A 23,838-nucleotide genomic window follows, 5' to 3' on the forward strand; every position below is an offset into this window, starting at 1 on the left:
AAAGTACTTGGTCAATGAGGAGGAACGAGGGTTAATTGTTGAATTCTGGAATATGGAATTTATTGCTGCCCTGCACAGGGAGCCCGGCAGCCACCACAGCTGGTGCCTGCATGAGGTGGGGGCCTGGTGCACCCACGAGAGCAGTGGGGCTGGGCAGCAGCATGGGAGAGCTCGGGCACCTTGGAGCCTCACCTCCTCACTCCCAGGCTGCTTTACTTCCTTCCCTATCCAGGTCTTCATCTTCCTCTTTGTACAGTGCATCCCTGTCCTCCTCCTCCTCCTCTTCCTCCTCTCGAGCCAGCAGCTGCTTGAAGACCTCATACTCCTCTGGGGTGGAACGGGCCAGGCTGGCCAGGAAGGCTCCCTCCGGGAGCTCCAGGATGTCCTTCAGCTTTGGGTTGCTGGTTTGGGTCTGGCCTTTGTGTGGGGTCTGGTAGAGCCCCCGCCGCTCCAGGAAGATGTGCCGGTTCCTGAGCTCGGCGAAGGCCGTTCGGAAAAGCTGGGCCTTCACCATCTCCTTCTGCTGGACCCCCATCCTGAAGTAGGCATACTAGAGGCGGGACAGGGCGTTCCAGGGTCACCGCGGCCCCGCGCGCCCCCGGCCCCGCGCGCCCCCGGCCCCGCACCTGGAAGTGGAGGTGGAGGCGGGCGGGCTCCTCCAGCAGCACGGCGGGGCAGGTCCCCAGCACCTCCTGCAGCTGCTCCGCCGTGAACAGGCACCGCTCCCGCAGCAGCCGCACGACCGCCGCCATCCGCCTCCGGGGCAGCGTGAAGAGCTGGGGGCAGCGGCTCACCGCCCGCCGCAGCCGGCCTGCGGGCACCGGGCTGAGCGGGCGGGGGGGGCCGGTGTCCCCCCGCCCCCCACCCCCCAGGCCCCGCCGCCCTACCTCCCTGCAGCCCCAGGCGCCGCAGTTCCCCGGCGCGCTCCTGCAGCTGCTCCGGCGGCAGCCGCAGCAGCTCCGGGCTCCGCTCCAGCAGCCCCAGCGCGGCCTCGGCGCTGAGCCCCAGCAGCAGCAGCTGCGCCGCAGCCGCCTCCCGGCGCTCAGGCCCGAGCCGCGGCTGGAGCCCGCGGAGCCGCCGGGCCTGCTCCTCGCTGAAGCCCATGGCCCGCAGCCCCGCCGCCTCCCCGCAGCAGCCACGGCCCAGCCCCGGCGCCAGGCCCGCCGCGGCCGCCCGCCCGCCGCCGCGCAGCAGCAGCCCCGCCATGTCTCGGCCGCCGCGGGGAGGAGCCGGGGGGCCCCGCCGAGGCCGCGCTCCGCCCTCGCCTCGGGGCCTGGGGCCGCGCTCGACGCCCCAGGAGCCCGCGGCCGGTCCCGCGGCGCCCTCCCGCCGCTGTCCGCGCACCGGGGGCGCGCTCGGGCCCAGCGGAGCCCGCAGTGGAACAGGCGGAGCCTCCTGCCCCGCCCCTCCCCCCCCGCCTCGGTCGGGCCCACCGGCCGCTGCCGCCGGAGCGGGGCGCGGCGACGGGCAGCGCTGGCGGGGCCGGAGGGCGGGCAGCCCCCTCGGTGCCGCCGCTGGGCTGCGGAGCGCGTCGTAGCCCGGGGTCACGCAGCTGCGAGCCGGGGCCGAGGTGCCGGGGCCAAGGGCTGGGCGCGGGGGCGCCGCTGCAGGACCCTGGGGGGCTGCAGGGGCCTGAGCGCCCGGCTGAGCCGCGCAGACCTGCGGCAGCAGCGGGACAGACCCACCGCACTTGCCCCACTGCCCTCCCAGAAGCCCAGTCCCGGCCGAGCCACTCACCACGCAGGCCTGTTGCCCACACCTCAGTATTGGGAACTGGTTAAAATCCTCTTTATTGAATCTATTTCTTTTTCCCCGCTGCCTTTGCCTCATCAAAACCAAGGGCTATAGAGAGGACGGTGAAACCGATATAAGGACGAGCAGCATCCTGACCTCCTGCCGCAGCGGGAGGCTGGGTAAGGAGCCCAGTGTAACAACACTCAGGAACAGCAGGCCTAGTAAGCCAAGCAGCCTTTATTGCAGCGTTGGGGGCAGCCCCAACATAAGTGCTCCAACAACCTGGCAAACTTTTAGAGACTATGTACCATGAAGTTATACATACTCATAAAATTTCTGTGAACTCATTTACATACACATGAGATTTCCTGGAACTCATTACTATATGCAAATGTCTGGTCTGCACGCACAATCATCTTCCCTGGTGGTCTTTGGGTGGTCATTGGAGTCTTCAGATGAAAGCTTCTAGTCTTGTTTGCTGCGGCCCCTGACTGACCTTTACTTCTGCGCAAACTCAGTTCTGGGATCAGTAGACCACAGCCTGCCCGATTACTGTTCCCATCCTCTTGTAACTTTCTCATCTCTGTGGTCCTGTGCATCCCTTCTCAAGATCTGCGTTGTCTATAGGGAGATTATCTCCCCTCATCTCACCCCCATCCCTTATCCTACAACCATCCCAGCCTCTAAGTACCTAAGGTATTTACAACTACAACATCTTCCTTGGGTTTGGGGCCTTAACACTTTCATTACAAAAAAAAAAAAAAAGGGGGGGGGGCAGGCACCCCCCATCCTGCAGCTGCATCTGGTTCTGAGGCCTCTTTATGCACACAAACTCCAGCCCACAAGGAGACAAAGGCATTTATTCATTTAATTTTCAGCAAGAGTGAAACTACACATAAAAAGTAAATCCAGCCCATAAAAATATAGTTACAAATAATTTAAAGATGACATTAAAACCTTTGCCTCACAACTTTAAAACAGATCCTACATAAGAACAATAATAAATGCTTATTAGCAACAAGCTTTCCTAGAGGAATCATGCCCAGGCCAAGCAGCTCAGGGCTGCCCTGCCTACCGCTTGGTGCCAGCCACCAGATCTGTCTGCAAGAGAGAAGCAGTAGCAATCTTCCCATGAGATGGAAGCGCTTACAATTAATTCCTGTTGGTTCTTGAGTGACTGTCTGTGTCCTGCAGTAGGGGAGTTACCACTCCGTTAGTAGCGCTGCAGAGAAGGACTGTAGCGACTTCCCATGCCCGAGCCCTGGCACTCCGCAGCCGCTGCTCCTTCCCGGCGGGGAGCTGCACGCTCGCAGTCAGAAGTGTTCAAGCACGGCTCATTCTCCACGTGAGGAGCCAGGAGCCTGTCTTCGTGTATGCACCCACCAGAACTGTTTCTGAATCTGCTGCTTTCTAGGGAGAAAGACAGACAGCGAGGGGTGAGCCATAGGTCCAGCTGGCCGACAAGTGTGTCATCAAACTGAGCACATTTGGCTATTGGCGTGTGCCCGATGAGCAGTATCTCGCTAACCACAGCTCAGTCTTCTCTTATAAATCATTCCCGTGTGCTTGGTGGGACCCAGGTGAAGGAGAAAGCCTTCAGAACAACGTCTCACCTGTCTCAGCAGACACGTATACCTCTTCCCAGGTATAATCACCCAGGTTCACAGGCTGCTTCAGCCAATGATCCTCTGCTAACACTGTGAGAGTTGTGCGCCGCTCCGGAACAGGATGCAGAAGCCCAGCCATGATGTTCATGAGACCTGGGCAGAGAGAGTATTAAGAGGAATGCCTCAGGCTGTATTTTAGGCATGCTGGGAATGCAAAACACACTTCATATTCCAAAAAAGTGAAGATTTTTAATAACAAATCCTCCCTGCTAATCCCTTGTGCAGTACCTGTTCTACCAGAGTCTTAGTCACATGAGCTCTGCTCTGGAAATGATCTGACATTTCCAGGTTGTGAAAACAGAGAACGGGGCGCAGAGTTAGGACGCCCAGGAGGACAGAAGTAGAAACAAAGGCCAGCGCGGCAAGCCTGACTTGGTGCTTCCAAGCCCAGTTCTTGTCCTGCAGTCATCCTGTGTTTGATCTGCGATTAAAGGTGCACTCAGGGTTCAGGGAAAGCTTCAAGAATCTACCAGCCAATTGCAGCACCCTGCTTTACAACCATAGCGCTCCTAAGGACCCCAGAGAATTTGTTGATGAAAGTTTCTTTAGCCTAACATGCCATTAGTTTTCTATGCCTCCAACAGAAAACAGCCAGTGTATTTTTCCTGTAAGGTCAAGCCACACAATTCATTCAGAAATTATACATTAACACATTATCATCTGTCCCAAAAGTGACGTGGCATTCATTGGCAATAGTGAGATAAAACTTGCCTTAGTGTTACAAGACTGCCATGACTGATCTTAAAGTTCTTTACGAGAGTGAACCTTCCCGTCAGGCATTAGTTGTTCTGATTTTCTCAGATATAAACCTCACTGACGCTTGACAAGCTAGTAAATTGAGTCATCATAAAAAATGGGAGGCCTGGAATTTGAAACTAATGAAATATATGGCAGATAGCTGTATTCATTGCAGGCATGAAGAACTGCAGAACTTACCTGAAAAGGACACCTCGGCTAACTCTGCTTCAGTGAGCAGCTTTAAAAATCATTGCTGAGCACATTTGGAAGCATTTTTCCAGCCTTCCCCTCTATTTCTGGAGAATAAATACTGCTCATACTTTCCCAAGAGATCTGCATCTTTAGAAAAACAAATGGGAAAAATTTACCTTTTGACACAGGCCAAGGAGGATTCAGGACAGCTGCCATGGTCTCCTCCAGCTCACAGAAGGGATTCTCTCCAAATACCAGGGTATACAGCGTGACACCAAGTGACCACATCTCCAGCTCAGGGCCACAGTACCTATGCAGATATAAACCTGTGTAAACTCAGACTGCAAATACATAATTGTGTGCTAAATAAAGTAAAAAGAAAACAGGCAGTTGATAGCCCTTGTTTCCAATTTTTATTTTAACATAGGAAGCTTCAAGACTTCTAATAAGGTTCTCAGTGTTTTTGAGAAGTCTGTACTATCCTTCTCCATGAAAGAAAAACAACCAAAGAATAAGAATGGCCAACCAGTTTTGGTTGATGAGTATGTATAGTATGCAACTAGACTTCCACATGGATAATCTGGTGACGAGAACTTAAGCCACCTCCTTCTTCACCGTAAGCCAAAACTATCAAGTAAAATATTAAGTGGAATCCTTATCTTTTCCCATCCATTTCAAGACAAAAGTTATGTGGAAATAAATACTATCTAGATTTCATCTAAGAAAAAGGGGAAGTTTCTCCACACAGTAACAGGCTGAATTCCCAGGGCAGTGCTGCTTCATCTTCCATCTCGTTACCAGCAGGAACTTCCTCTCCATCTTGCATTGCTTCTGCCCCACCCCCGGTCCCTGTCCCCGTTTAAGAGGAGCTGCCTGAAGGAGCCATGAAAACAGCTGTGAAATGGGAGCAAGATAATATATTGCAAGTACAATTAATGTTTGCCACCCTGTGATGGCACGGCTTCCCTCCAGGAGCAGGTATGACACTGTCAGCCTCCAGGTGAAGAGCAGTCAGAGAAGGAGAAAATCGGGGAAAAGACAGCTAAGATTTGGGCAGCACATCCAAGATAGCAGGAAGACAAGCTGCAAAGGAAGAATCCTTGAGTCCAGAGGAGCACAAAAATCAATGGGGAGATGAACACTATCAAACTGCAAAAGTTCATACAGGGAAGCACATAGGGAAGAAGGGAAGAGACGAGCTGAGAGTGGGAGCAATACAAAACACAGACATGGTAAGGGGCAGATGCTATACAGCAATACTTGCTCATACCATCTCTCTAAAAGAGCAGCTTTTGCTAGAGACCTATCAGCACGTTCATACACAGGTATGAAGAGAAGATTAGCAAGCTGATGTACATATTACATATTACAAAAGATTAAGGAAAAGGGACACATTCAAGTCACAATACAACTCATCTAGACTCTTCTATCAGGCTGGAAATTAAAATCATAGGCTTGTTCTTGAACTCAGCTCTGCAGCAGGACAGACAGGAGTTGCAAAACACCTGACCAGAACAAGAAAGCCAGTCAACAGACTCGGTCAGAAACACTCTGTACATATTCAAGCCTTTACAAGTAATTTCTGTCACTGCAGTGCCCAACTTTATACACATTCAAACCCTTACAAGGAATTTCTGTCAGTGTGGTGCCCTAAATCTTGCTGCAGTTTTCTGTGGTTAGATAACTCTAGCAAGAGTACCAATGGCAATGCAGCTTGGCTTCTCTGTTCCAGCCCTGCACATACGTTTTTGGTGCAATGGACACAAAAATTACTTTCCAGAGGGTTACATACGGTTTGCCAGACAGCACTTCTGGTGAGCAGTATTCAATTGTCCCACAGAAGGTATAAAACAGTTTGCCAGGTTCCAGGTAGGCAGCTGAACCAAAGTCTACTAATTTGATTGTGAAATCTTCAGCAATGACAATGTTTTCATCCTTGATGTCTCTGTGAAGGATGTTTCTACAGTGGAGGTACCCAACAGCTGACACAAGCTGATAAAGGAGGAAAGAATTAGGTGTTACTACACAGAGGTGTCCTTCTGGATAATCTGCGTGGCATCACAGAGACACATCTGACAGCCACACTTTGGCTTGTTTTGACACTATATAAACAAGATAGATCCCAATTTCGGTAACTGGAAATGAACTCAGGCATGCCTGTCAGCATTGCTGCAGTGGGTGTTGCAATGCTCTTGGGAGAGAGACTTAAAAAAGCCTTTGCTTTCTTTCCTCTCACAAATGTGCAGGAAAAGGGTATGCTGTAGTCACGATGCCCTTGTTTTTTTGGTTAGAAGCATAAGCGCTTACTGTTACAGTTCTGCAGGTTACTCTATTTTTATCCCAGCTTCATCTGGAGGATCATTACACTCATTTGGAAGATATTACTGTGTGCCTCTGATACTGCAGGATGACAAAGCATTTAAAAGTGAAGATTGGTATAAATAATACAGTCACTCCTAAATTCCATTCTTCTTTCTGCACGATTCATGCTTTAGTGTCATAATTAAGAATACCATCAAAATTATATCACCTTGGAGACAATCGTGATCCCTACCGCAATACATTCGAGCAAGAAAAACAGATGGCTGAGGGAGAAAAGTTTCTATTTATACTACAAAGCTCCCTCTGCAGAGAAATACTGTAGAGGTCTGAAGTAACAAAGCACCCCTACCAGCTCAGGGTTGGTTTAGGAAAAGGGCTTACCTGTCAGAAGTTTAAAGGGACCACTGACTGCAATTTGTGAATGCACACTGCACAGCAGACACAGAGAAGGTGCATCACTTTGGTTACCAGCTTCCCTCAGCACTCCAGTGAGAGGAGTGTGGACACAGTGGTGGGTTACCAGGTGCAAAGTAATTCTTGAATACCTTAGAGCAAGGAATTTACTCCAGAACATGTGAGGGGGAATTACTTGGGGACTACTGTTGCAGTTAACTCAATGAACAAAGGACAACTCAGCTCTCAGGCAAGCTCCTGACTCACAGTAAACTACTTTGAGTTATTTTGCATTATGCCACGTTAAAATCCAAGATAACTTCTTGATTTTAAATTCTTTAAAAAGAGGAAAGCCCTTTACTACCACAACAAATCTAAACCAAGCACTGACCTAAGTGGAAGTGTGGCTTTTAGTGAGGCTTGGGGCAATTTCCATGCACTTTCCTCCTCCCACAGCAGAAGCATGACTGCTGCGAGATGAATGGGCGTCCTGGTGACAGGTAGTGTGTGCTGCCACAATCACAGGCAAAGAGGTGATGGCTCTATAGGAAATCCTCCTATGAAATAAGGTCCTCTAAAGGTTTCTTTGTTACAAGTCTCTAGGTAAACCTTAAGAAGGTTTCTACCGGTAGCATTTCAATTAGCTAGAAATGAGCTCTACAGAATAACGAGGAAAAGTTCTGCAGGTATTGAGCATGACTCTGATTCAGCACGCCTACTGATTAGCCAGGAATTCTTTTGAGTGTAAGAGGATCCTTGTTCTTAAATTAACCAAATCTTTCCTGCATGTAGCAGCTGTACATTCCCAGCTCTCACCTGTCTGAATATATAGCTCGCTAATGGCTCATCCAAGTTGGGCTGATTATCAATGAATGTAAAGAGATCCAGACCAGACCCATGCTTCTCCATCACCAGCTGGAAGAAGTGTTCATTTTCAAATACGTCCAGCACCTATAAATAACAGACTTTTTTATTCATGTGCTTCATCTTAAAATTGCCTTTTTTTTTTTTAAACAAACACTGCTCTCCTCTTGGAGATTTAATCAACATGTATTATAATCTTTGAAGTCTCATTTCACTGAGCACAAATCTTTCTTGAAAAAAAGAGCATAATTAAAAAGGAGAGCAGAATTGAAGCCAAGAGGAATTCTCTCTCTGGGGAAAAAAAATCCAAACCCCAAACCAAAAAGGAGGAATCAAGATACGTATCCAGATTACGTACAGAACTAGTACATGGTCAGATGTAACATCATACTTCCAAGATACGCATCCTATCATCTTGAAATAACATACAGGCTTTTTTTCTGTCAAGTTACACCTTCAGATCTATGTTTGGTGTAAAAGTGTCAAGGCAAACGACAGTCTGCTGTAATATACCCTCCAAAACAAAGCAGGATTCCTTTCTTTCCTGAAAACATAGATTTAATACAGGACAATTCCTCACTCCTGAAGAGGAACGTGAGACACCAAGTACTCAAACGAACCATACAATGCAGTTCAAACTACATTCCCTCTGAGTTCACTGTACCTTAATGATACTGGGGTGCCGCAGCTTCAACAGGATTGCAATTTCTTGCGTAACTCTCCCTCGATCAGGATCATCTACCCAGCAGTCCTCAAGCACCCTCTCCTTCCAGATGAACTTTACGACAACCTACACAGAAAACAGCATTCAGCATCACCTGCAAAAGCATGGTTTTAAGTGTCTGGTAAATTAATTTCCAGGGAAAATGTTAGTGATTCATATTACTAGAAGGACAGAAGCAACCCAATGTGCATTGCTTATAGTATATTTAAACATATTTAAATTAATTTAGTCCTAGAAGCCAAATGATGCACAGAAATGGAATGTATTTATTTTCTTTTTATTGATGCTCTGAATTCCAAAGGCTTTGCCAGGCCAGCTCTCTTATCAACCCAATTACAGCAGTGGTGACTTCTGGCATAGGGGTACAGAGGAGGGAAATTGGCACTTAACATCCATGCAGAGAAACACCACAGCTTGCCTCTCAACACCCAAAATACTTCTGCTGATAAAAAGGAGGGTTTCATAACCTCAACATGTCTAGTCCACATTCTTGAGTCATGGCACGATAAAGACTTTGAAGTTTGTAATTTTCTTTAGGAACAGAAGACTAAAACCTGTCACTCTGTTAAGCTTAATGTATACTTCTTTCAACACGTTAAATTAGCTTACATGGTCAGACTTACTCTGTGCCTGTTGTCTTGGGTAACGGTCATATACTACATCAATGCAAATATTTTCCTGTTCTGTTTCCATGAAGTCAGTGATTTCAGATTTTTGTTTAAACAAAGGAAACCCCCAAACTACCAAACAGCCACTTTTAATAGTGTAGTATTGACAGAATATGTACACACTAACTTTCCAGTTTTCATCCTAAATAGTTATTGCAAGGAGATCTAAAAGAAACATTTAACCTCCTGGTGATCTTTCTTGCTCCTGGCAGTCCACACAAAGCCAAAAGACCCTTTGCCAATTAGACTGAGAGTGTTGTAATTTTTTGCGTACTCTCCCTCACACGCCCTTAATCCTGCAAGATCTTCAGCTCTTCGAGAATTCTCAAACAATGAAGTTGATCTGATGGCCTAGGTATAGATAAAAAAGCAAAAAAAAATAAAGCAAGCCACAAAGTAACATTTATAAAATCAAGTAAATAATGACGAGAAAGTACACATCTGCAAGAATAGCTGAAAGGAGTGATCTTTGTTTCTGACAGCAAGAACTGCATGTTGATGTAACCGTCACAGTATGAGACAAATCAAGTCAACAGTCAGCATTCAGCAGCTATAAATACTGCTTAATTCAGAGAAAGGTAAAGAAAACAGAAGCATATGCACCTTAGATGTTCACACAAAATTCTCTGTGCCAGTAGGATAATGAATTCATTGTGGTCTATCACCAAATGGTAATTTTATTTGATGAACAAGAAGTAGGTTACTTTCAATGTTGTAATTTTTCCAAGTAAGTGTATTCTAGATGGACAGAATTTAAAAGGTGCTGCTTTAAGCCTTGTCTATAAATTTTGCAATTTCTGTTTGCCTCAGTAAATCTAAAAAGATTTCATTTATAAAAGATATTAAATTCCCAGTGTTTTCCAAACTTTCTGGTAAAACAGCATTTTACTTCTGTAGATTGGTCTCTCAGTAGACATGAAGAGCAAACAAGTTTGAAGTAAACCCTCCTAAATTTTAACACCCCAGTAAAATTCCTAATAAGCAAACAATACATGCCTTCCTACCAAGGCCTGCAACACTGCATGAGAAATTAAACATAACAGAAGTTTTTCTCGCTCTGAGGACAGGGTTGGGATTGTTCGTTTTGGGGATTATTAGGTTTCTCCACCAAAGATGGCATCTAAAATGCGTGATCACAGAACATCTTTATGACATACACAGTATGTCATACTGAGAGGAAACACAGCAAATCTCATGGGGACATTTGTTTTGAATAATGAAATTTGAAGTTATACATGAAACAATCAGAACTGCTTATATTTTGACATATGCATGGAAGATAATTTTTTGAAAGGAAAACAAGAGCCACCTTACTACTTAGCTCTCAAAAGTCTCATCAAAAAATACTCCAAATAGGAGGTTTTGCCAATAGCCAAGCTTTTCATTCAAATACCTACTTTATCTTCCAGCTCACTAATTAAAGGCAAGGCAGGGGAGGGAAACTACATGTCTAATTTGCAGCGCATTGCATTAAGCAACAGCTTCTTGCAGTGCCAGTTTGGAACTGTCACCGCTATACACATTACACATGCGGTATCTAAATATCTAGGTAATTCTCTGTTAAGGTCATTATAAAATCCAGCTATGTAAAGATCTAAGAAATGCACAGATTTATTCAAGGGATCTAGATCATCACCATTACCTATCTCAATTGATCAAAAATACTATTTTCCTCTACAGCCTTGGTCAAAGTCCTGTCAGTTTTACATTCCACTACTAACCAAAAGCAGGCCTGAGCAGTTCTGTGTTCGGGTTTGACAGCACTGACATGTACCTACTGCTCAGCTGTGTGGTGTTAGCTTTCTATACACCATCCTGAATGCAGCCTCTCAGGAGGCAGCTAAAAACTGCAGGTTTCTTTTGTTGACACAAGTCAGTCAATGGAAGTTTTCAACCTAATATTTCCTTTCTAAATAACGTTGTGTCATTGGTGCCAGTGTGATTAGATTGCTGCAAACTTCTATTGTAGATGTACTTAAACCAGCCTAAGGACAAATTTAAAATTAGGTGCTTTCATTGTACTACACCAAGACAAACACACGCTACCAGAAATGTTACAAAACAGCAATCTGAAATATTTCTTTTGACATAAAACTGGTGAAACAAAGTAACAGCAATATCCATCCACCACCTCACAACATTATTTTAATCTGAAAATCTTTTCAACTTTAGCTTCAGCTTAACAGTCAAACAAGGAGAGAAATGCTCAATATTATACCATAGTAGGATTTCTTACTTCTCCAAGACTATTTGTGGAAAGATCGGCAATAGAGTCAGCAGAGCTTGCTAGACTGGAAAGCAAAAGCTGAGTCTTTGCTACCACTTCCTTCTGGCTCTGTAGAAGGTCTTTCACCACCCAGACACAGAAAAGTACGGTAGGGTCCTGCAGCTCTACCTGTTTCACTTCAAAGAGTATACCTGTAGAAACAGGTGAGGAAGTTAAAATGGTAGAATGAAACTTTAGTGTTGAACCACAGACAGTTTAGCTCAAAATTCCGAGTTCTTAAAGTGAATTACTCCATTATTTATTTGGGGAACACCTACTCAGCAAGGAATCATCTGATGGGCTGACAACAGCACAGCTATTACTTGGCAGCTACCCCCATAGTTCCCAACCCCCTGCAGAAACTTGTCAGTGCCCAATTGTGATTATTAATCTCACATTGTTATTCTAAATTACAAAAAATCAGGAATTTTATACAACAAGCCACTGAATCCAGCTGAAGGAGTGAATGAAATACATTCCATTACACAATTTTCATACAAGTCTGTTCAGGAAAAGTTATCAGGTTCAAATTTTTTAATTGTGCTTTAAAAATATTTCTGACTATTCAGTCTGGATTAATTTCTTAGTAATTTTGTATTTTATACCACCTGCTTTTCTAATACCCCTGAGTAGACTTAAATACAATTTTATCTTCTAGATGCTAGAGAGCTTCTTCCTTCCTCTCCACTGTGAGCTTCTAACCAGAACTGTCTGCCTCCTGCAAAAATGTAGGTGAAAAAGAGCACCCCTCATTAATTTTGGGAAGGGGAGAAACAGGTTTAACTTACTTAATTGTGAACCATCTCTGTGACGGCAATTCCCAGTGTAGCTGCCTTCCAGAATCTCCAAGGTCAAAGGATCTGCTGGATTCAGCCTTCCTTCTTGTCTCACCGGGGTCGATGTTACTTTTATCGCCATATTTTGCTGGCCATGCAACTGACAGTCTTCTTGAGGACTACCTTTGCCCTTCAGTATGTTTCTGTTGATGTTGTCACCCATGGGCTCTTGTACAAGAGTTTCTGGCTTCTCAAGAAACACTTTTGAGGATTCTTCAGAGTTTTCTAAATGCCTTTGGGAGGCCAGCAACCCAGAACCATCTTCTACAGCAACACCATTCAACAGATCCTTTTCTTGCCCTGTTGAAAAGGCACTGTTACTTGGAGTTCGCATACAGTCCACAGCTGAGTCTGCTGCATTAGAGAAAGATGTTCTTACAGGAGCTGCAGTAATACCTGAACGATTGTCGGAGTTCCCCTTGACATCAGCATTCAGATTCAGTACCTCAAGACCACAGCAAACACAGTTCAGCTCAGTGTCTGATTCTTTAACATCTTCAGAGGTTGTGGCAACTCCTGGTGCAGAAGCACTGCAACCCATTTTATTTCCTGAGCAAACATTATGGATAGTGTGTGTTCCGTTTGCAAAGAAGGATGAAGCATCATTTAGCAGGCAGTTTTCAACAACAACGTGCTCAAGGCTGGCATGTTTTGCATCATACAAGTTTGGTTTTGACAACTGCCCTTTAACCATGTGGCTTTGGAAGTCTTGTCTGCAGTCCACTGTGGTCCCAGACCACGGCTCATCTATTGTCGGTGTTCCAGGTGAGTTACAAGTAACATCAGAAGGCAGCTTAACCAGGCCATAGGATGCAGTACCTAGATTGTCTTCTAGCCTAGAACAGACAACAAGGCAACATTTACTGAAGAAGCCTGTCCCCAGGCATCAGTGTGGTGCTGATGCTTCAGCATTTCATATGGTAACCTACAGATATGCTGACAATTTACTTCCTTGAGTTCTTGACGATGAACTTGTAACTGGTTAGACAAGACACTAGTGTCACTGGCATTTCAATCTTAGATGCACCACATACTGCACTGTCAGTGCTTCTTACTAGAATCTTCATGTTCTGACTTAAACCCAACTGTTCTGAATCAAATGACATGGGAGAGTGCCTCGCAGAGGGTTTGAGAATTATTTGATCCTGCAGTTTCCACTGTTCTACGCTGTTCCACTGCTCTGATTCTGTCAAGCCAAGTGTCAGGGTAAGACTCTCTATGGTGGGCTGACAGTCCATTGGTGGCAATGCTGTCTTCACTGCAAGGATTCAAAGTTATTAGTAATATAATGATGACAAAAGGATGAGAAAACCATCATACTGCATACCACCCGTTCTTCTGTTACTATGGTCACTATTTAAAACATGCACTAATTGTTTTATTCTAAAGTTTAAAAGAAAAAGGCAGAAAGCTGTTGGCACAGGCATCCAAAATCCTAATAAATTCCATCTTGACCAAAGAAGAGCAGGTACACTCAAATGGCACTCTTTCCCTATGGATTACTTCCTTCTCTAGCTTAATTTCTAAATATAGATCATTTACCACAACAAAAAAAACCATACATGCGGCAGGATACTTACAACCCTGAGAACAGAAGATCCCTTGTCTGTCCAACAGAAGATGGATGTCCCCATCCATCAATGTAAACATGGTTCAACGAAGCCCATACCACAAGGTATTTTACAAACATTTCTATTAGTGCAAATGCAGAGTAGAAAAAACAATCCATGCAGCAGAGCACTTACAATCCAAGTATGATGTGAGAGACATATCCAGGAGAGGACAAGGAAACAATGAGACTGTCAGTCTCCTTAAAAAGCAACAACAACTGTGCGGTAATAGTTTATATATTAAAATGGGCAGTAAATATTTTCTGAGGGTTAGAATTGTTAACGTGGAAGGCTTCAAATTTGACTTAAGATAAACTATATGCATCATATAGGTACCTGTGCAGAATTTCTGACCTTGTAACAGGAAAAAGACCTGGAAATGTACAGTAAAAATGGCTGAAGTAACACAGTACCCTGTTTTAATGGATGACCTGCCAGTTACACCAAGCACTGGAAGGAATAACATTTAGAATTCATTCCAGGTAACCTGGCTTCAGCATAACACCAGCTGGCAGATATCACAGGAGATAAACATCCACTGTTTCTGATCTAGCAAGCATAGAGCCTAATTACTTTCCCTAATCTGGGTGAAGTATTTAGTCCCTTTAGAGATGGAACCTCTGTAACTTTACAATTGTAGGTTGTACAGATCTAAACAAAAAATCTGAAAGTAGGCAAAACACAATCTGTCTTGCAAATGGTGCTCAGATTCTGAAGAGAGCAAAATGTGGAAGGCTCTTGTTACACCTTCCCACAGACATCACAGAGGTGAAAAAACAGTTTTTGCTGGCGATTACCACCACGGCTCTTCATTTTTCAAAGTGAATATGCAGTCTGTGAAATGCCTACCTGTTAGAAGGTGTGGATACCATTTCAGGAGGTGAGGGAGTAGAAAAGAAGTTAGTCCCATTCTTTTGTTTAGTCTCGTCATGTATTAATTTGTTATCTTTGTGTCTATGTTTCAATTTCTGCTCTTCATCTCTTGAGGGTAGGCTTGCCAAAGATGCAGCCAAGAAGCTGCTGTCTGTACCAAACAAGAAATAAAACGATACCAATTTCATCTTTTATGTTTAGGCTTCAGAGACTACAGTGATTAAAAACGATCTTGGAACTGCCTTGGTCTATCTCAACCCTATGGAACTGAGTATAAAAGATGTGGTTAAGGCAAAGTGGTCCAAATATGAGCACTCCACTCTACTGGAGAAATCCACTCCATTCACCTGAGAAATCATCACATGCAGGAATCTAATTTGCTAAAATTTGCATTCCTATCAAAGCTCTTGGACATGTATTAGCCTTCTGGGTTAGCTACTGGGATTGAAGTTAAGAGACCTAAAAAAAAGGCCAATGACTGGAATTAAAGTGATCATACAAATTGCAGCAGGAAAAAAAAAAAAAAAAAGCCCAAAACACACATACATTCCCCATTTCAAACACTTAAAATGAAAAGGTTTAGACTGCACTTATATAACTCACTGAAACTGCAAGACAAAGAAGTATACAGTCTAAACATTTAAGAGAAAGATTAAGACAAAAACTACTTTCCTTCCCCAGTGGCAACAGATCAAAAGTGAAAAACACAGGTTTGCAAAGTGAAGTAACCCAAGTATTGTTGCTGCAGAAGGTGGCAACGAGTGAACAAATCTAGATTCAGGTCTAGAGCAATCCTTCCACTTAGTAAAGGCTGAATGCCAACAATGCTTCCTCACTAAAGAACTGAATTAGATTCACTCTTGGATTAGAGGCATCACTTCACCAAAAAATTACCTAAGAAACTGCACACTGTCTACTAACTCTTCTTTGTTCCAGTAGTGTGCATTGGTTTCAATGCAGCTGTGCATTTCTTAGCAAAGAGAAAAAGAAAATTGGAAAAAAAACCAACAACAAAGGAGACAAAACCAGCACAAAAGATCTCTTGCAATACAGATGGAAGTATGGACTTGTGTTCTCTGCTATGGGCAGCGCTAGCTGGAAAAACAGATTTGGAGACATGAAGCTTTCTTGCTTCTGCTTATTCCTGTTACGTTCAGCGAAATATAATTTTGATAAATTATTTGTAAATGCGGCAATCTGCATCAGAAGACTATGTGATGCCTCCTAACTGAAACATCACAGCAACATGACATTGAATATTAACCAGCAACATGAGACAATTCAGAAGAATATTAGTATTTTCCCTTAAAAGAGTAGTCCTAAGTACAGCTCTGCAGCAATACTGTCACAAATGCTATATTTTACATGCCTTAAAATACTCAGAGATCCTAACAGGGGAGGGAGGGACAGGGAAGTGCTTGTTAAGTACAAAGCATTCTCTATTAACAGCGTAGTTTCCAACTTGGGCATTCAGTTTCATCTTCTTAGCAACAAAGAGAGAAACACAACCTTAAGTGAACAATTCTGTTTACCTTGGGTTATAGTGGAAATCCAATTTAAAACCTGCATGGAGGTGCATTACATTTACAAAGCATGCTCCCGTGTTCATAGGCAAATCTCTCGCCTCTCATTATTTTACCTTTGTCACAGCAGCCAGAGCCATTTGTATGGCAGGCAGTAACACCTTCAAAGATGCACTCACTCTCTGTCCCTCTGGAGTCGTCAAGAGGAGGTAACAGCAAAGAACAACCGCTGCTTCTCTCCATGTTGTTATAGAAACCAGGGATCAGGAACATAATGTTCTAAAACACAGAACAAAACCTTATAAAGCTGAGCTGGCTCTCAAAGGTTGGGGGCAAATGCTAAGAGTCCATGTTTGTGAACCTGATCCTCATGGATAGCCAGGCAAAAGTGATCAACATGACTATGGAGAACATGTATGTGTGCAGCTTGCTTTAGGCTACTTGAAATCCACACCAGCTCCTCAGCAGTGCAAGACTTCGCAATTACAACAAGGGAATCTGCATATCTTACAGCTTACTCGCTGAATACGCAGAACACAGAGGTTTTGTGACAGACAGGAAGGAGTGTAAAAGATGACTTTACAATTCCAATGGATATGCTGGCAGACACAGCAGCCTTCTGGGAGGAATTAAAACTCATATCTTACCTTTCCCAACAGTTCTTTCTTCTCATAGCCAAACAGCATTAAAGCAAAACTATCCTTGATGCCACAGATGGTTCCATCTGACTGGACAGTAATAAGACCACTGATGGTGGAGAAAACCACAGCTGTAGCAGAGTAATGACCGCCTGTGAAAGTGCCAACTTCTTCCGTCTGCAGAACACCATCTTTCTGTTCTGCTACTTGGCTCTCCTCCAGAAGGCTTACTTGCAGCTTTAAACTGAGAGGAAACATGTTACCCTCTCTGGACTGGCCTACAGCTTGCTGGATCCTGAGGTTCTAAATTAAAGCAAAAAACAAAAACCAGATAGAAAACCTCTAACTAACCAAATGTTTTTGTTTTATTTCAGTATTCACATAAAATTACACAGGAACATCCTCTGGAAAAAGGAGCAGAAAAAGAAAAATGAACCAGTCCTGTGAGTATCAAAGTGAACAAAGTCTGGTCTTCTAAGGATTTGGAATCCAGTGTTGAATATCCTGATGACGAAACCAGGCAAGTCCATGCTGCCGCTTTTCAGCAAACAAGGCTTTAGTAAGGCCTCTTTCAACTACCTAGCTGCCTGTTTTCATTTGCAAGATTTGGGTATTCTTTAGTTTCACTCCTCAGACAGACATGACTGAAACAGACTAAAGAATTCAAAATAATTTTAGGGAGCTGACATAGACAGCATGTTTTCTTAAAAAGCCAGGACTGGAGAAAAATGTCTTTCACCAGGACAGATTCCACAGTGAGAGGTCAGGGTTTGGTTTCATTTTTAGTTAGGAAATACTCAGACAGCAGCTCCACAAGTAAGCAGCACACCCTTTTTCAGGAGACTTACACTTCTCTCTGAAAAGGCTTTCTTCTGTTATGTAAGGAGGGAAAACAGTGTGCACGTGTTCCAAATGGGAAGGGAATGGAAGAACCTGGCTGGTGCTTATACTATACCTTTGGGATTTTTTTGCCTAGAGGAGGTATCTGCACAGAAGGAATCAAGTCCTTTATGTGTAGCCCAACTACTTCTTCCAATGTTGGGTAGCCATGGAGATGTGCAAAAAGAAGGTCACATGATGTAATCTTTCCCTTGGGAAGAAAATTTACAGGACTATTTTAATTTTATCATTTTAGCCACAGTCCACTCAATCCTTTAACAACAATTTCTGCAAATATCTAAGCAAATGGCAAGAATGAAACTGCAAGTTTCATTCTGCAGTCTCTCTGTGGATACAACTAATTCAGTAAAAGCAGACATAGCATAATGCAATACTTCTCCAACATTGCCATGTAGAGCCTGCCCCTTGCCACAGGGGAGAGGCAGGGGAGTCCAACGAACTTCCCAGAACTTTTCCTCAGCAAGCTGATCCCTTCACAAGGGCACCCCTGCCATGAATAACCAACCCCCTGTAGAACTGTCACTGTTCAAGACTAAGATTTCCCCAGAAGACAGACAATGTATTTTAATGTGACTTGTCGAATATGTCAACATGAGCTTCATGGGAGATATATGCACAGGTCCTACACTGTGCAGTCCCAGTCTCAGTCAGTGCTATGTACACCTTCGTGTTCACAAACAGTACTGTGCCTACTGGCTTTTAGACATGTTCCATTCCCACAAACTCTCACAAACTGTCGTCTCATTTGATCATTAGGAAAACACTCACATCAACCCTGAAGGAAACAGAAGCTGAAAGTCTTTCAACTGGTTCCAGTACAACCACACAACACGGGTTCTCCTTGCTTCTTATTTTCCTCAGCCAGACGGAGACAGGGATCTTCTCGTTGAGACGGCCTACAATATCTACCTTTCCAGAGGATTCAGAGTTGTAGTCATAATTTACTAAGACTGTGGTTACTTCGCAAGAATTTCAAACAAGAATAAAATATTAAACCAAGATATCTCCCTGTCATTGTTAGAAAAATACTGTTTCTTGACTACTTACTAGTTTTTTATTGGAAGAAACATAGTGTTAAGATAGCGGTGAAAAAGTTTGCAAATAATTCATTGCTCATACACAAAATGTCATTGCTTTTGTATCTTCTCCCCCTGGTCACGAAGACTAAAGGCATTTCCTTCAGCATAATAAATGTGCCAATCCAATACCTTGTGCCAGAGAGAAATGCCTTTCAGAGATGCCTTATTTTTAAGGGCTGCCCCACGGTGCTAATGAATACTCCACGTTAGTAACATAGTTCTTACTTTCAGCTGCAAGAATAGCAGTTTAATTTCTTATGGGAGGAGATTCTTCTCAAATCAGAAAATGTTTATTCATCTTATAACCTGCCATGTTTCATATCAAGCTTTTTATCATTTTTACATGATCTTGATAGAATGGGTTTAAGAATTACGCAGTGACTCCTATAAAGTACTTGGAATAGCTGCAGCTTAGAATTTGTGCCTTTGTCAGACATTTAACTTTAATCCTGGATTACACAGAATCAAACTTAGATATTGCACCCCCCACCCCCCCATCCAATTGAGTAATAGGAAGATCAAGCTCTGAGATGCTGACACTTTCAGTATAAAAATAAAACACCAGGAAGAATATGAGCTCATTTTCCAAGTATCTGCTAGTGACAGCTCACAACAGCAGCAAAAGAAAATAATTTTGTGACGTTTCTCATGCAGTTCTCTTATAAACAACCCCACTACAGGCAAAGTATCAATTCTACTCTTTCGCACCAATTAGGGTGTTTTGGCACAGACATTTCACAGTATTTGACTGACTTGTAACTTCTTAATATTCACAATCCAGTTTAAGATAAATTTTCAAATAATTTTTAAAAGACCAGACAATCGGGAACTTTTCCTTAACAGGTTTTTCCATGTTAAGCAATTACAAATAAATGTATTTATTCTTTTTTATTATCTTTTTTTTTCCCAATCTGATGTCCTTTAGGTTCTGATTTGGTCAAGTCACCATGACTATAGAAGTTGGCAGCTGCAAGGCTCTCACAGCTGTCTCCCAAGCCATCTTTTGCCCTCTAAATTCTCAAATCTGCAAACTTTTAATTTAATTAGTTCTACAAATGAAATAATTGCCAAATGCCCACGAAGTTAAATATATCAGGAAATGATACTGAAAATGTCAAAACCAACCCAACCCCAAAACTCCAAACCAAAGCCTACAATAACTCCTTCAACATTTCACATACCACAGTTCCTGAAACCACCGGTGAACTTTCTTCTGTTTCTATGTACTCCTCACCCACTGCTTCCCATACCTCTTGACTGGATTTGGATATCAAGTGGGACAGCTTTTTACCAATGAGTTCCTGGCTGCTACACCCAAGCAGCTTGCAGGCTTTGTCATTAGCCACTAGGATCTAGAAAAGGAGAAAAAACCCCAACCAAAACAAAAGAATAAAAGCCCTAGGTTTTGTTAATAGATCATCATCTCATAGTGTTGCTTTAATGTCATTATAATATCCCTTCCTCTTGGTGGAAATGGGGTGGTTCTTTAAAATTTTGATTTTTTCAAAAACAGTTCACTAAAGCTTTATTCTAGGACATCCCTTTCCTACGCATCTTCTTGGTTAAGAGGGTTTGAGACATTGCTTTCCTTGTAGGTTTCCTGCTTTCTTTTAACTGTAAATGATTACACCCATGAAGGCAAAATCACCAAGTTGTATTTGCAAGCAAGGCCTGGGCAAGCCACAAAATTTTGCCCACAGCTGAAGGCAGGCAGTAATTCCACCAGCTATTGACATATTAAGCCTGTGTTACAGAGCAAGTCAGGATTATTTAATGCCTTTAAGGTGGGTAAGCCTGAGCTGTCAGTTCTAGCTAAAAGTGGCACAGCTCTTTCAAGTTTTCAGTACTCAGTTTTATATTAATTTACTCTCATGGCAGAAACAGAGAAATTCTCTCCCTCCCAGTGCAAAAAGGCATATTTACTGGGGCAGACTGAGACTTAGTGCCATCACAAACCCATCCCAGGGCTGGCACTTAACAGACAGAAGACCTGAAGCACATTCTGCTTTTCCTTTCTTCCCTCATGCCACTTCACAGCTCATTCTTCTTTATTCCTTTTTTCTGTTTGAAAAAAGATTCAAGACATCTGTGCTTCTGCTACTGTCTTGTATATTTTGCTAAGTACAACCTGCAATGGAAATAAATGTGTTGTCATTCTCCAGAAGACTACTGAGCTTGAGCAGACTATAAAATGCCTTCATGACGCTCTGATTGCCTGCAGATACACATAAGAATAACAGGCATTTTAGCCTGTCTGATGTCACACAACCTATACCAGTCATGGCCTGCTTAGTTTAGCAGTTACTACTGCAAATACCTCTGTTGTGTTGACATCCACAGTGAAGATGGCTTTGTTTGGATTGCGTGCAGCAGTTGAGAGGTGCTGGCTGGATTCCTCCACAGTGAGGGCATGCAAAAAGGAGCAAGAAGCAGAACTTCCAACAAAAGTGGAGCGAGAGGCAGAATCCCACCGAGCCCATGAGTTACCACTTTTGCTGGTACAAATGTTACGAGCTGCCAGTGAAGACAAACAGTAAGAGTTCCACTTCTCCCCTGTGAGAAGATAAAAGATCAGCTATGTAGCTGTAACAGTCTATGACAGGAGTATTAAGAGGAATGGATAAAAAAATTAGTTGTCAGCTGAAGCAACTTTCAAGTAGTCCCAGAATATACGCTTCTAGATTTGTAAAAAAATTACAAGAAAATACAAATCAATGAAACCGAAGAAAACAGAAACAATTCTAATAAACATATCTTGAATGACAGCCACTGGAACAATTAAACTCTGTCCATAGCCTAGAAAAACATTGCCAATATCCGTAAGATTCAAGCAGACTAGTTAACTTCTATTTTTCTTTAACTTTTCACTTAACAGATTTTAAAAGGGTTTAAAATCTTTCAAGTTAAAATTGAAACTGTTATTAAATATAATTTAGTAAGTGTTCAAGCTCTTGTTAAATACTGTATTAGTCGGAAGCCAGTTAATTAACTGCTCACAAGATAAGACACTAAAACACCTGAGCCCACACCTATGTTTTATGTCACACAATGCCAAGCGATTGTACTAAAATTTTCAAAGGTTCTGTTTGTAAAAAATGTTTCTTTGGCAAGTGGCATCAGCAGCCAAATGCCATCACTCCACTCCCAAAACACGAAGCAGCTTTGAAGGTTTAGCAGTACTCGAAGAAGCATCACGAACAACTCCTCACAAGGACATCTCTGCATTTATGCATCGCATACAGTATGAATATGCTCACCACAATAAAACAGGGAGACCAGTATCTGGACGCATTGTAAACTGCAAGGTTCTTCCCCTCCTAACAGAATCCAGCATAACAATATCTTTCTCCTCATTTGGGGATTTTTCATGGTTCAGATAATAATACAAGATGGAGGGCAGTCCAGTGGAAGCCAATAAAGGTTGCCCAGGGACAAATACAAGTGCAGAGCACCTATTCAGCAACACATCCCCTGTAAACTCTCCCAGCTTGCAGTAATCTATGGCTCAGAGGCTTACTGAACAAGCACTTTCTGACAGCTATTTATTGCTATTACCCCTAGGTTTGAGGGAGGGGAAGAGGAAGATCTGAAACACATCACCTTCACTGATGACACATGAGCTCAATCTCAAAATACGGTGCTCACCACACAGAGATGCTTTAAGCCGGCAGAGTTCAGAAAGCTGACTTTTCCTGCTTTTGCGGGCCCAGGGGTAGGATCTACTTAGCTTATCGGAGCTATTCAAGTGAGTAAGGACTAGGCCTACTGATGGAGGCAGAAGGCCCCCTTCAGAAGGGCTGTAAGCCTTGGCTGCCATGATCACGCTCTGGTTGCCTAGGGAGCCACCACCTGTAAGAGAAGCACAACAAATTCAGTCAGCCTTACAGCCAGGCACTACCGCTCAGGACGCTGGCAGGTAGCGATGTGTTCGAAGGCAAAGCATAGCCCTGTAAGTTATGGCAAGACTGCCGCTTGCTCTTGCGCGTCCTGATCAATGATCAACATTTGGCCTGTGGCGTTAAAGCAAAGCTGGCTCACGCTGGCCACCGTCCTGCCCGCGGGCACGGGATGCCCGTGACTGGCAGGACGTGTCCACCGTATTTCCGTAAGACCTACCAAGCACCCAGTCAGCACGTTCCTGCTCGCTTTAAAAGTGAAAGCTCTCGTGAGGAAGCAAGTGTAGCACAGCCTCCTGCCCACCCAGGGTGCCGCCCGCACCGCCCAGCCTCCCGGGGCTGCAGCCCCAGCCCGCCTGCCCGGCCCCGGCCCCGGCCCCACCAGGACAGCCACAGCCACCCCGCCGCTGCTCCAGGCGGCCGCCGCACCACCGGCGGGCGCGAGGAAGTAAGGGGCGGGACTCGGCAACAAGCGCCACCCAATAAGCGAAGGCAGCAAGAGAGCGGCACGGGGAAGAGCCAATGGAGTGCCGGCGCGGGAGGAGGCAAAACTGATCCGGAGTCAGCCCCGCGGCGCCCTCCGGCCTCCCCTTGCCCCACTGCCGCCAGCAGTGCCCTGCTTCGGGCCGCCGGCCCCAGGCCGCCCCGGCCGGGCTCCCCGCTCCAGCGGTGGAAGGCTACATCTCCTCCGCCTGATGGCAGCTATCCCCCCCATCCTCCGAAGAATCTGCAGGCGGAACGGCGAGGTCGAAAGCGGCTCGTAACGTCTCAGGCCCGCGGCGCTAGCGAGGAGTGAGCGCCTGGCGCTCTGGCCGCTTCCCGCCTCCCCGCCAAGAACTACAGCTCCCGGCGGGCCGCGCAGGAGGCTGCGGCCGGGGCGCTGCCCCGCCCCCGGGCACATCACCTGCAGAGGTG

The 23,838-nt window shown here is 44.5% G+C and overlaps 2 protein-coding genes across 4 annotated transcripts; both read right to left on the reverse strand.

Moving 5' to 3' along the window:
- Nucleotides 1-36: 36 nt before the first annotated feature.
- MTERF4 (mitochondrial transcription termination factor 4) lies at nt 37-1,362 on the reverse strand. The gene is made up of 3 exons (XM_037406246.1): nt 888-1,362; nt 627-811; nt 37-550 (listed from the first exon to the last, which is right to left on the reverse strand). The coding sequence occupies exons 1-3, from the start codon at nt 1,204-1,206 to the stop codon at nt 197-199; spliced, it is 858 nt and encodes a 285-aa protein (XP_037262143.1). The 5' UTR covers nt 1,207-1,362; the 3' UTR covers nt 37-196.
- Nucleotides 1,363-2,576: 1,214 nt separating this feature from the next.
- Nucleotides 2,577-23,738, reverse strand: PASK (PAS domain containing serine/threonine kinase). Of its 3 annotated transcripts, none has more exons than XM_037406214.1 (18): nt 23,306-23,738; nt 22,673-22,876; nt 21,345-21,580; nt 20,209-20,379; nt 18,717-18,857; nt 18,004-18,138; nt 17,058-17,351; nt 16,527-16,689; nt 14,864-15,038; nt 12,357-13,240; nt 11,521-11,720; nt 9,486-9,653; nt 8,575-8,700; nt 7,863-7,997; nt 6,124-6,323; nt 4,508-4,641; nt 3,348-3,494; nt 2,577-3,144 (listed from the first exon to the last, which is right to left on the reverse strand). In XM_037406214.1, exons 2-18 carry the CDS (start codon nt 22,842-22,844, stop codon nt 2,948-2,950), a joined length of 3,678 nt encoding a protein of 1,225 aa, XP_037262111.1. In that variant the 5' UTR covers nt 22,845-22,876; nt 23,306-23,738; the 3' UTR covers nt 2,577-2,947. The 3 variants fall into 3 exon arrangements, with proteins under 3 accessions (XP_037262111.1, XP_037262113.1, XP_037262112.1); XM_037406216.1 differs by lacking the exon at nt 23,306-23,738 and having other exon boundaries at nt 12,357-12,704; nt 12,801-13,240; nt 22,673-23,236; XM_037406215.1 differs by lacking the exon at nt 23,306-23,738 and having other exon boundaries at nt 11,539-11,720; nt 22,673-23,234.
- Nucleotides 23,739-23,838: the final 100 nt, after the last annotated feature.

This window comes from Falco rusticolus, chromosome 13 (assembly GCF_015220075.1).
Source record: "Falco rusticolus isolate bFalRus1 chromosome 13, bFalRus1.pri, whole genome shotgun sequence".
Taxonomy (NCBI): domain Eukaryota; kingdom Metazoa; phylum Chordata; class Aves; order Falconiformes; family Falconidae; genus Falco; species Falco rusticolus.